General features: G+C 33.8%; 1 protein-coding gene across 1 annotated transcript; it reads left to right on the forward strand.

Moving 5' to 3' along the window:
- The first annotated feature begins 1640 nt into the window (after nt 1–1640).
- Nucleotides 1641–12072, forward strand: LOC110638486 (uncharacterized). Its single transcript, XM_058154447.1, has 10 exons — nt 1641–2079; nt 2181–2325; nt 2461–2629; nt 2870–3125; nt 4160–4248; nt 5515–5697; nt 5799–5884; nt 5981–6065; nt 6767–7022; nt 11886–12072. The coding sequence occupies exons 1-9, from the start codon at nt 1848–1850 to the stop codon at nt 6899–6901; spliced, it is 1380 nt and encodes a 459-aa protein (XP_058010430.1). The 5' UTR covers nt 1641–1847; the 3' UTR covers nt 6902–7022; nt 11886–12072.
- The last annotated feature ends 488 nt before the right edge of the window (nt 12073–12560 follow it).

Genomic DNA, 12560 nt, shown 5'->3' on the forward strand with positions numbered 1-12560 from the left:
TCAGCTATAAACCCTTACCTTTTTACATTAGTTTTAAATGAATTGACGAAACATATACAAGAGAGTATTCCTTAGTGCATGATGTTTGCGGATGATATTGTTCTGATAGACGAGACGCGAGAAGGAGTCAATAGAAAGCTAGAGCTTTGGAGAAGTACTCTAGAGTCAAAGGGCTTTGAGTTAAGTAGAACAAAGACAGAATACATGCATTGCAAGTTCAGTGAAGGCCAAACTGGTGATAGGGAAGGAGTTAATTTGGATGGAGTGGTACTGTCCCAAAGTAATCACTTTAAATATCCCGGCTCAGTCCTTCAAGTAGATGGGGGATGTGAGGAGGATGTTAGTCATAGGATTAAAGGTGGATGGTTGAAGTGGAGACGTGCCACGGGAATTTTATGTGATCGCAAGATTCTCAATAAGTTAAAAGGAAAATTTTACCGTACAGCCATACAATCGGCTATGTTATATGGTAGTGAGTGTTGGGCATTGAAGGAGTCGTATACATCTAAGATAAGAGTTGCAGAGATGAGAATATTAAGGTGGATGAGTGGCCATACTAGACTAGATAAAGTCCGTAATGAGAGTATTAGAGAAAATATAGGAGTGGTACCAATTGAGGATAAGTTGAGAGAAGGGAGATTGAGGTGGTTTGGTCATGTGAAGCATAGACATACGGAGGCTCCAGTTAGACAAGTAGAGCACATTAGGTTAGAGGATAGAAAGAAAAAAAGGGTTAGACCTAAATTGACTTGGAGGAGAGTAGTACAACATGACCTAGAAGCATTACAAATTTATGAGGATTTAACCCAAAATCGTTTAGAGTGGAAAAAGTGAATCCATATAGTCGACCCCAAATTTTTGGGATAAAGGCTTAGTTGAGTTAAGTTGACTTGAGTTTATTTTTAATATTTTATTATTTAAAAATAGAGAAAATAGTATTTTATTATTAAAAATAATATTTTATTACTAATAGACCTATTAGACCTTAATTAAAAAATAGAGTTTATTTTGTTTAAAATTTAATTTCAGCTTATTTAACTCTTGATTAAAAATATAAAAACTTGTTTAATTTTTTTAATATTACATTGAAAATTTATAAAAATATATAAAATCAATTATTACTTTAATTTTTTTAATAATAAATTAAAATAGTAAAAAAATAAAGTGTCTTCTATGTTTATTTAGTTCCATACAAAATATAATTATTTTATTATAAAAAAAGATAATTTCATATAAATTTATAACTTATCTCATGAGATTTTTATAAAATGATTTTTTTTCATAAAGTAATTAATTACAAAAATTTTATTACTTTAACAAAAAAAGAGTTTCTTCATGTGAAACAATATATATAATATTTTCTAAAAAATTTAATAAAAAATATTTAATAAACCAAAACTTGTTCTTATAATTTTTTAATAAAATTTAGCATACATAATTTTCCTCTTAAATTTTTTTTTTAAATATTATATGTATTTTTCTATTTGAAAAGATTTTATTTTTTTAAATTAATAAAATTTTTATAATTAATTAATTTATAAAAAAAATCATAGACTTTTTTATAAAATAATAAATAAATATAATTTGATACGTTTTAATTTTTATAATAATAATAATAATAATTTTTTTTTTTCAGGGTTTGTTACTAGGTTTGGAACAAGAAGAATCGTGGACGCTCCTGGCACCTGGCCCTGTTCGTAATCGTAGGAACTGTGTACCAAGATTTGATTGGGTTAAGGATCAAACAGTTGAGTTGCTTGTTCAATGAGCTTGAAATGCACATCTTTACCCATCTAAGGTCAAAATCCTAAATTTCCAGATCTGGAAGTGGAAGCTAGCTCATAAAAATGACAGTGCTAATCGACTCCTCCATTTGGGAACCAAATCCCTCACTCTATTTCTTCATTTTCATCTCTTGCTTCTTCTCTATCGCTTTCTTCCCTCACTTTTCAAGAACCAACAAATCTCTATCTCCATCGCCCTTCGATCATGGCATCTCTTCTTCTTCTTCTTCTTCTTCTTCTTCTTCTTTACTTCGTTTCCAGCGAAAGTTTCTCTTTGTCTTCTCCCTCGCTTCAGGTCAGTCTCCTATGCTTACGCGTAATTTCACACACATTGGATTTGATTCCGTAGCTTATTTTTCTTTTTTTTTTTTTTTTTTGAATTATCGTTATTGGTAGTGATGGAAGGGCTCTGGTCGGTGTTTGGAGAGTTTGAATTGGCTCACTATGGAGTTAGCAAGGAGGAGATGGCAACGTCTCTTTGTGTTGGATATGGAGCTGCTCTTCTTGTCGGTACCTTCTTAGGGATGATCTCTGATTTAATGTAAGCAACTCTGAATCTTTGCTCTATATCTAATAGCTAGACTCAGTGCAATTTCTAGATCTTTTGCCCAGTAAGTTACTATGATTGGAAAAGAAAATTCTTATAGAAATTTCATCATTCTTGGATTCCATGTAGAGGACACAATAAAGCTTGTTTGATCTTTTGCATCCTACACCTCTGTGTTGGCATATGGAAGAGGATTATGCCACATCCTAGCATCTGGTTAGCAAGTATATGTTTGTCCCTTGCCTCCTCAATATTTTCATTCAGTTTCGAGGCATGGGTAGTTGTCGAAAATGAAAAGGTTTGTGTTAACAATTTTGTTTATTTCTTTCTCCCACATTTTATATTGCTTAAGGCCCTAGTCTGTACAAGTTCTCTCTCTGGTTTTTTTCCCCCATCACGTTGAGGATCCAGATTTAGATATAATTTTTATCTATTTGAATGATTTCCCTGATTGTTATTTGTCCTTTTAATATGAAAATTAGCACAATTTGCTGTTATGAATAAATAATGACTGTATTCTTACTGTTCCATGTTGCAGCAAGGACACGGACAAGATACTTTGAGTGACACATTTTGGTTAATGACTTTTTTTGAGTCAGCATCATTAATTGGAAGCCAGGTGCTTGCAAATTGGCTGTTAGGTAGTAATCCGGAAACAGGCATGGTATCTTCTTACACTGCAGCCATCTTTCTGGCAATGATAGGTATCATCTGTATCAGCAAAGCATGGAAAGAAACCACACAAAATGCTCCCATTAAAGATTATGGGATATCTTACACACTTATCTTTAGTGGTAAGACTTTATATTTTATCATGAAAGTTTCTGGTTTTAATTGATGCAAACAAATTAATTGTGTTTTCAACATTTAAATCTAAAAGTTATTCAGTAAGCCTGATTGGTGCATGCTTTCTACCATATTGAGGCACTGCAATTTTTTAGATTTAGACAATTGAATGTCTTTATTAAAAATAAATTACTGTGAAAACATCAACAAACTAAAGAAGGATTGTGCCCTTTGTTTTACTTAAAACTGCACTTTAAAAGCTATCATTGATGATCTAGCTTCTAATATTAGTTTTGGTTTTATCTACTTGCTGCTTTCCCCTGATGTGAAGGATCCTAAGTTATTGATTGCCTTTTCAATGGAGACCTTTTCTGTTATATACACTTTTTTCATGCAGCTCAATTAGAGCATGTCTTCCAATTGCTGCTTTGCAATCAGAGGTGAACTTCCAAGGGTTGACCATTTTTGCTTGTTTGTAGCGGAGTTTGGGCTTTTTAATTTTGACTGTGAAGGAAACATGGAGTCATGGACATTTTACTTGCAGTTCAAAGGATTGATTTGATTGGGACTTTACTCTAGTAGGATTGACAAGTAGTTATGCGTTAACAAGTTTATGTCACTTTTTAGTTTCAGTATTTTTTTTTATATCTAACAATTTGTATTTTTAGCGTCTGTTTTCTGGCTCTGTACTACTTTCCCCATTCTCATTGTTGTGCTGTAAGCTGTATGCTTAGCAAACTGCAAACTTGTATAATTGACCATAACCTGTGTCTTTTACTAAAAAATAAATAACTTTCAAACTTTGCACTGTTGGAACTACCTTGATAATTTTACGTTTGTACATGTTTCTTCAACATGGACACATTGATGGTCACATGTTCCCTGGAAATTTTCAAGATGTACAGTTATTGTTAAAGGTAGAGCAAAAGAAGGGAAGTTTACTTTAATATGCATTTGGTTTTGTTCTTGTCTTATGTAGTAAGAATATAATAGAAGCGTGATTTTCATCTCTCATCATTGGTAACCTCTTAATATCCACCAGATAAAAGAATGTGGCTGCTGGGATTTGCACATGCTTGCCTTCAGTTCTCTATTGCAGTCTTCTGGATTCTGTGGGCCCCAACATTGGTGGTATGTTCGCATGTTTGTTTATATAAAAGATTGTTATATGCTTTCACTATTGGCTTCTCGTATCTCAATTTCCTCCTTATAATCTTGGAATTTTGTTCTGTTCATCAATTGGCTTTCTGTTTACCTTCCTGATCTTTCATTGTCAATGCCAGTTAGCTATGGCAAAGAAACTTAGATGTAATGCTGATTTTAACATTGAAAAATATACAATTGACATATTAGTTTAGGCTTAAAGCTCAATTTCACCCCTGTACTCCTTGAGAAAGTTCAATTTAGTCTTACCCAAATTAACCTAGAAGTTTTAATTTAAGCTTAATTTAGTCAAAAATAAGAAAATTAAGAAATTGAGTTTTTTGATTTTTGGGCTTAAATCAAGAAATTTAATTCAAAAATCAAGAAATTGAACTTCTTATGTTTTATTTAATCAACAAATCAAGAAATTTAGCCCATAAATATTAATTTTTGGGCTAAATTGAATTTAAATTGGAACTTTTAGGTTAATTTAGGTAAAAATTGAAGACTAAACTGAACTTCTCCAATAAGTACAGGAATGAAATTGAACATTTTGCCTATTAGTTTAAGATATAATAAATTCCAGGTAAATGACACAAACAGGATGTGTAAAAAGCCACAACGTATAAAACCTTTTAATTGCATTATGACTTGCTAAAGAGGCAATATTCCATTCCTCATAAGCATAAGCAACAGTGCTTTATGATTGAAACAAAATACAAGACAAATATTTATAATATAAAATCACTTGTGTTGCACATGGATAAGAATAAAAATTTATATATATTTATAAAAACATAATATTGCCAATTTCAATTTACATTTTTACTTATTCAATTTAATTATAGTTAATTATAATGATATACAATATATTGATGAGTACAACATGACCTAGAAGCATTACATATTTCTGAGGATTTAACCCAAAATCTTTTAGAGTGGAGAAAACGAATCCATATAGCCGACCCCAAATTTTTGGTATAAAGGTTTAGTTGAGTTAAATTGAGTACAATATATTGATGACATCTGTTATATTTCATATAATAATAAAATAACGAATTAATGATATATTGTAAATGCACATTGGTAATTATATAAATCTTATGCTAAAGGATGAGTCTTTATTTCTCTTCTCCTAAGTTACTTCTTTTATGGGAAATCTTTAACGAGTTTGACTCAATAACATACAAGAAGATTTGCTAGAAACTGTTAATTTGCGTAACATCAGAGCGCATAATGATTTGTTGATTCTAGGCTGATGGACGAGCAGTGTATCTAGGGCTGATACATCCATGCTTGCTGGGAGCAAGAATGCTGGGAAGCACAGTATTTCCATGGTTGTTGAGTGGTCCATCATCTCTTAGAACTGAGGATTGCCTAGTGTACGCGTTCATTGTACTAGGGTTCACCTTGTCAATTGTGGCTTATGATTATCAGGTATCCTCGTGTTTAGATTTCTGGCAGATATTACTTATTTATTAATTTTGGTTCTTCTACTATATCTTCTTAAGTTCATGATGTTTATCTGTGAAATGCAGGAAATTGCAATTCTAGTATCACTGTTCTGCTTATTCCATGCTGTTGTAGGCCTGATTATACCTTCACTTGCAAGATTGAGGACCATGTATGCTGAAATGTGCTATTTTATTTATCTTATTGTAGCTGGTGGTGATTCATTATCAAGTGGATTTTAATCAAGTTTCCAATTCTTTATGTATAGGCATGTGCCAAATGAGTTGCGTGGAGGAATGATAAGCCTTTCTCTAGCTCCTGCAAATGCAGCTATTCTGTTTTTGCTGATGCAAGTACGTTTCTGTTACCCAGATTGCTAGCACATGGGATTTACGCATCTCCTCCATACGTAGCAATGAGCATTGGTCAGCATTGGCCATCATTGGTAGGCCAATGACGACTTGAATGAAGAAATTTTGACTGCAAATATCTTCATTAATGGAAGAAATGTTGATTGTAAATGCAGCAATGACATTGTTCATAATGTCATGCTTTTCTTCACCCTAGATTACTTGAGGATTTGAAAAAAGTGCTGCAATGTGGTTTTATGGGAGCCATAAATGGTGGGCCAATGATGACTCTCAGAAGTTGAAGGAGAAAAAGAAAAAGAAATAGAAATATAAATAGAGTTGACTAATTGTTGTTAGCTGGTCCAAGAGGACTTTGAGAGGATAAGTGTTTTCCCATTACACACATGATTTTTAAAACAATTAAAATAAGGAGCTGTTGGGACTGCTGCCTCTAGTTTGGCCCATTTCCTAGGTGCTGTTTCAAGGTCACACCTGGTTTTTGGACTTTTGTCCCCCACATCATTTTTGAAACTCATAACTGTTGGCAAACCTGTGAGTAATTATGTTGGCTTTTAATCTTGGCCATGCATTCATCTCATTGTTTGTTCAGTTGCACTTACCTGTTCTTGGTTTAAGTTCACGGTTGTCTTCATATGAATTACAGCTACATAATAGACTTGTAAGCAATCTTTTCCATATTTCAGAGAGGCTATTATCAGAAAATTGAGAATTCAACTATGATGGCGTTTGCTGCTCTTGGGCTTTTCTTAGCAGCTGGTTGCATGCATTTGTTGAAGCAATGGGGAAAGCAGCCATACCAGAACTGGCACGAGTTATGATTTCAACAACTCCATTATACACCAAGCTCAGCGCTACAATTGATATCATCTTAACTTAGATGGTAATTGAGGTGAAGGAGGAAATTGTGTGCCCTCGAGACATAGAGAGGCAGGCAAGAAGGTATTCATTTTTTGCACTTGATTTTCGAAATCTCATAACAAACATGTTATAACAAGCACGTAAATCTAAGGTACACACACAAGTCGCATAATCACACAGTATAGAAAAGAAAAAAAGAATAACTCAGGATTTAACATGGTTCGACTGTAAAGTCTACGTCCACGGGCAAGATAAGAGAAAAAGTTCCACTATAATAAAAAGAGTAAAATACAATCACTTAGAACTTTCAAACTCTAATCCCAATGTGTTTCTCGAATATCTCACAACTCTACTGCAAATGGTAAAATATTATAATATTTATACTGATTCATACCGTGGGGGCATTGCCCCCGCACCCCCAAATATCGACTCATGCCTTCACTCTTACCACAGATCTCACTTTTTAGCCCAATCGAGTCGTAGTGTGAAACTTTTGAGTTAAGCCATAATTTGGATCTTTGAAGATATTCAAAATTCAAGTCACATAAAAATAACAATTCTTTCCCTTGATTTGAATTCTCTCCATCATCAATAAAATAATCACAAAAAATACTTTGTCTTGCCATATGCTCTCAAAAGGGACTGCTGAGCACTACAAATATCAATCAAGTCTAGGTAATGCCTGAACTTGCTGACTGGAACTCCTTTGATTATCATATCTGCTGGATTATCATGTGTAGAGATTTTTTGTACAACTATAATTCCTTGAGATATAATGTCCCAAATGAAGTGATATCTGATATCAATGTGTTTAGTTCGCTTATGGTACATTTGATTCTTTATGAGATGTATTGCACTTTAATTGTCACAAAATACTGTTGGCTTGTTTTGTATCAATCCAAGATCACCTACTAAACCTTGTATTCATAAAGCTTCCTTTACTGCCTCTACTAAAACTATATATTTAGCCTCTGTGGTAGACAAAGCAAATGTAGCTTTCAATGTTGCCTTCCAACTGATAGCACTTCTAGAGAGAGTAAACAAATAACCTATCAGAGATCTCCTTTTATCTAAGTCCCTTGCAAAATCTGAATCCACATAGCAAATAACTGATTCACTCATCTTGCCCCTATCGAATGTCAAACCAACATCTATAGTACCTTTCAAGTACCTCAAAATCCATTTCACTGCCTGCCAATGCTCTTTCCCATGACACATCATATATTTACTCACAACACTAACTGTATGTGAAATGCTAGGTCAGGTATAAACCATAGTATATATAATGCTACCAACATCACTCGAATAGGGAACATTGGACATGTGTTTCATCTTCTCATTTGTTTTTGGTGACATGTCTATAGATAACTTGAAATGGACAGCAAACGGAATAGTTACAGGCTTAGCATTATTCATATTAAAACGCTTAAGCACTTTCTCGATATAGGCCTACTGAGACAAGAAAAGCTTCCAACACTTCTATCCCTATTAATTTCCATTTTCAAAATCTTCTTTGCAGTACCCAAATCCTTCATCTCAAACTCATCACTCAATTGCTTCTTCAGAATGTTAATTTGTGATATGCTTTTAGCAGCAATAAGCATGTCATCCACATATAACAGCAAATAGACAAAGGAATCATTTGAAAGCTTCCCATGATACACACAGCTATCATATAAACTATGAATAAAGTCATTACGAATCATAAATGTATCAAATCTTTTGTACCACTGCCTAGGGGACTGTTTCAAAGCATATAAAGACTTCTTAAGCAAACAAACATGGTTTTCTATACCTGGAACGACAAATCCTTCAGGATGACTCATATAAATTTTCTCTTCTAGCTTACCATGCAAAAATGTTGTCTTTACATTTAGTTGCTCAAGCTCTAGATCATTAAGAGGAACCATAGCAAGTAAGACCTTGATAGAATTGTGCTTCACAACTGGGGAAAACACTTCATTAAAGTCAATTCCTTCCCTCTGAGTAAAGCCTTTTGCTATCAACCGTGCCTTATATCGAGATGCTTTAACCCCTTGAGTGCTTTTCTTTTTCTTGAACACCCATTTGTAACCTACCACTTTCTATCCCTTAGGCAATGTTACAAGCTCTCAAGTCTGATTCTTGTGAAGAGACTCAATTTCTTCACTCATAGCACTGACCCACTGATCTGCATCTGAACAAGAAATAGCTTTTCTATAATTGTTGGGTTCATGCACATTAACTGTCTTAACAACTAACAAGTTAAACGCAACTAGATCTACATATGCATATCTCTACGAAGGTCTAATCTGTCTTCTCTCTCTACAAGTTGCAATGCTATATGGTTCATGTTGCTATTGCTCAAGTGCATCCTCTTGTTGATCAGAATCTTGCACCTTATCCTACAAATCACTAGACTGAACTGCTGAAGTATCAATCTCAAGCTTCACCTATTCTCTGACACCGTGATTTGATTCTGCTATTGACTTCTCCCTCTGACTATCCAATGAAGTAGACTCACGATTGTAAAATTTCAACCCATTATCAGTTCTAAGGCGCTTGACCTTTTTTTGTCTGTTTCTCAATCATCGTCTTCCACTTTACAAAGGTAAAAATGCTTAATCTTTTGTTTTCAAAAAATACACCCACACCATTTGAGAGTAATCATCAATCAAAGTCTTGTAGTACCTAGCACCACTCTTGCAAGGGATTCTGTTAGGACCCCATAGATCTGAGTGGATATAATCCACTGTTTCTCTGGTCTTTCACACTGCCTTTTATCGAACTTCACCCTGGTCTGTTTGCTAAGCACACAGTGTTCACAAAAGTTCATAGATTCTATTTTATGCCTGTCCAATAAATCTCGCTTGTTCAACACAAATAATCCTTTTTCGCTTATATGACTAAGATGCAAATGCCACAATTGAGTCTGATTCTGATTATTACATTCAGATGCTATTGCAGCTTCCCCTAAAACTGTACTGTCCCGAAAAAATACAATCCTGAAACCAAACCGCTCTTCATGAGTACCATAGAGCCTTTGCACACTTTGAGAACTCCATTATCTGCATGGTATCTGAATCCATGAGAGTCAAGTGTCTTAAGAGAAATCAGGTTTCTCTTTAGTCCTGGAATATGCCAACACTCTATAGGTTTGACAATGCTATCAAACATCCTCAATCTGATGTTACCAATGCATTCCACAAGTAACGCACAATCATTGCCCAAAAACACCTTACCACTCATCTGTTTGTAAGTGACAAATCAGTTTGTATCGACAGATGTTATAAGTAGCACCAGTATCAAGAATCCAGAAATTCATCTAGAATCAATAAAATTTCCCCAGTATCAAGAATCCATAAATTCTACCCATAATCTGAACTCATGGATAAAAATTTTCCAGTACTGTCATCACCATCAGAATCGATAAACCTGTTAACCACATTCGCAAAACTTTCTGGTTGCTTTCCCTTTTTATTTTTCAACTTGGGACAGTCTCTCCTGTAGTGACCTTGCTAATCGCACTCAAAACAGTTATCCTTTTTCATTATTGACTTAGATCTAGCCTTAGATTTCTTCCTGTTGGAAGAACCCTCCCTTGAATGTGTTCTTACTCTGCTCACCAAACCTTTCCCCTCAAATCTTTCTTTATTATTTGAAAAATTTTTTTTTCAACTCTTTCAATTTCAGAGAATTACTGACATAGTCTAGTGAAATACTGTGTTTTCCATACAATAGAGTATCAACAAAAGTCTTATAAGAGGGTGACAAAAAACATAACACAATAAGAGCTTGATCCTCACTATCAATATCAATATTAATATTTTTTAGATCCATAATGATTGAATTAAATTCATCCAGATATTCTTTAATGGGTGTACCTTTGCTCATTCTCATATTGTAAAGCCTTTTCTTTAGATACAGGTGATTGGTCAGCGATTTGGCAGAGTACAACCCCTCCAATTTCTTCCATGCCACAGACGTTGAGCTTTCACCAACAATCTCGCATAGGAAATTATCAGTTACGCTCATGAAAATCACATTCAAGGCTCTCTCCTTCAAATCAGCCTTCTCTATCTCTTTCATATCTTTTGGAAAGTTATCTTCGATTGCCTTCCATAGACATTGCAGGATCAAAGAAGATTTGATTTTAATCTTCCACAGACAGAAACTCGATCTGCCATCAAACTTCTTCATCTCATAGAAGACGACGCCATTCGTAAACCCTAGATTTCATACACAAAGCTCTAATACCAGTTTGTTATAATAGATACGCAAATCTAAGGCACACACACAAATTGCACAATCACACAGTAGAGAAAAGAAAAGAAAAATAATACAAGATTTAATGTGGTTTGACCGTAAGGTCTACGTACATGGGCAAGATAAGAGAAAAAGTTTGACTATGATGAAAAGAGTAAGATACAATTACTCAGAACTCTCAAACCCTAACCTCAGTGTGTAGAGCGAAGCTTTTGGGTTGGGTCATAATTTGGGTCCATAAAGCTATATCTAAAATTTAAGCCACATAAAAATAATAAAATAAATAGATAGAACATGACTATTAAAATTGAATGGTCTCAAAAATATCTGCTGGTAAGCTGGGAACAAGGAGTATTGGTATTTGGTAGGAGACTTTAGGTACTTGAGGTTTCAGTACTAAAATATATTTTATGTTTATGGGAATCAATACCTATTAACTGTGCTGGATAATTGAGAGGAAGTTTTTTAATGTGTATATGAGTGACTTATTTGGAAGCAGGGTCTTTAGGAAGGTAAGTTTTTAGAGGTTTCAAAACCTCCAAAATCTTCACTTTTTTAACCCATTGAATTGGTAGGTTGAAGAATGAAGAGGTTTTGATACCTTATCTTATAAAAACCTCTTTACACTCCTAACAAATTGTAGCTATAAGGTAAGGGGTCAAGAGGCCATAGATCAATTGTTCTACTCTATATGTGCAGGTCCAATGTCATATATATTGCCAGTTAAGGGAGGGTGCAGCCATTCCAAGCTGAATACACATTATGAGCTAGCCGAGAGCAACTTACATTGGAGATTTTTTATTCGATGTTCATTCATGCAAAGTGTACTTAGCGCAGTTGAATCTTGGATTTTTCAGCTCCCCTAATATTTAGTTATTTATTTATTATTCTTTTAAATCTTTGTCCTTTTAAGGGTTTTTTTTTTTTTTTTTTTTTTTTAAACGGTGATCAAGATTTCAGTACAATTTTTTTAACGAGTAACAGCCTCAATGTTTGGGTTTGACTTCAACTTTAGGAGACAACCACCATTCGCATTGCATGCTGCGGCAAAGTTGCTGTACCTATATTGGCTTAAAATTGACATTGATACAGTGAAGTGATTAGTAAATGAGCTTAATAATCATTGAGTTGAATATTTATATTCACATATGTGCATTTAATATATATTTTAGTTAATTTTGCATAAATTTAAATATAAATATTTAATTTAAAAATTATTAAATTTATTTTCATATAAGATCGAGTTTATATTAAATGCATATAGATTTGTATTACTAGGAATATATATGAGTACGTTTGGATAAGCTCACTTTATTTTGTCAAATTAAACTGACAAAATCGATTTTAATAGTATTTATATTGAAATCTGTAAAT

Source organism: Hevea brasiliensis, chromosome 10 (genome assembly GCF_030052815.1).
Source record: "Hevea brasiliensis isolate MT/VB/25A 57/8 chromosome 10, ASM3005281v1, whole genome shotgun sequence".
Classification (NCBI taxonomy): Eukaryota; Viridiplantae; Streptophyta; class Magnoliopsida; order Malpighiales; family Euphorbiaceae; genus Hevea; species Hevea brasiliensis.

What these genes read in the sequence shown, in the direction of transcription:
- LOC110638486 (XM_058154447.1), top strand. Translation starts at nt 1,848, where the DNA reads ATGACAGTGCTAATCGACTCCTCCATTTGGGAACCAAATCCCTCACTC. An exon ending in TTACACACTTATCTTTAGTG is followed by an intron (nt 3,126 to 4,159) that starts GTAAGACTTTAT and finishes AATATCCACCAG; the next exon opens with ATAAAAGAATGTGGCTGCTG. An exon ending in TGTGGGCCCCAACATTGGTG is followed by an intron (nt 4,249 to 5,514) that starts GTATGTTCGCAT and finishes TGTTGATTCTAG; the next exon opens with GCTGATGGACGAGCAGTGTA.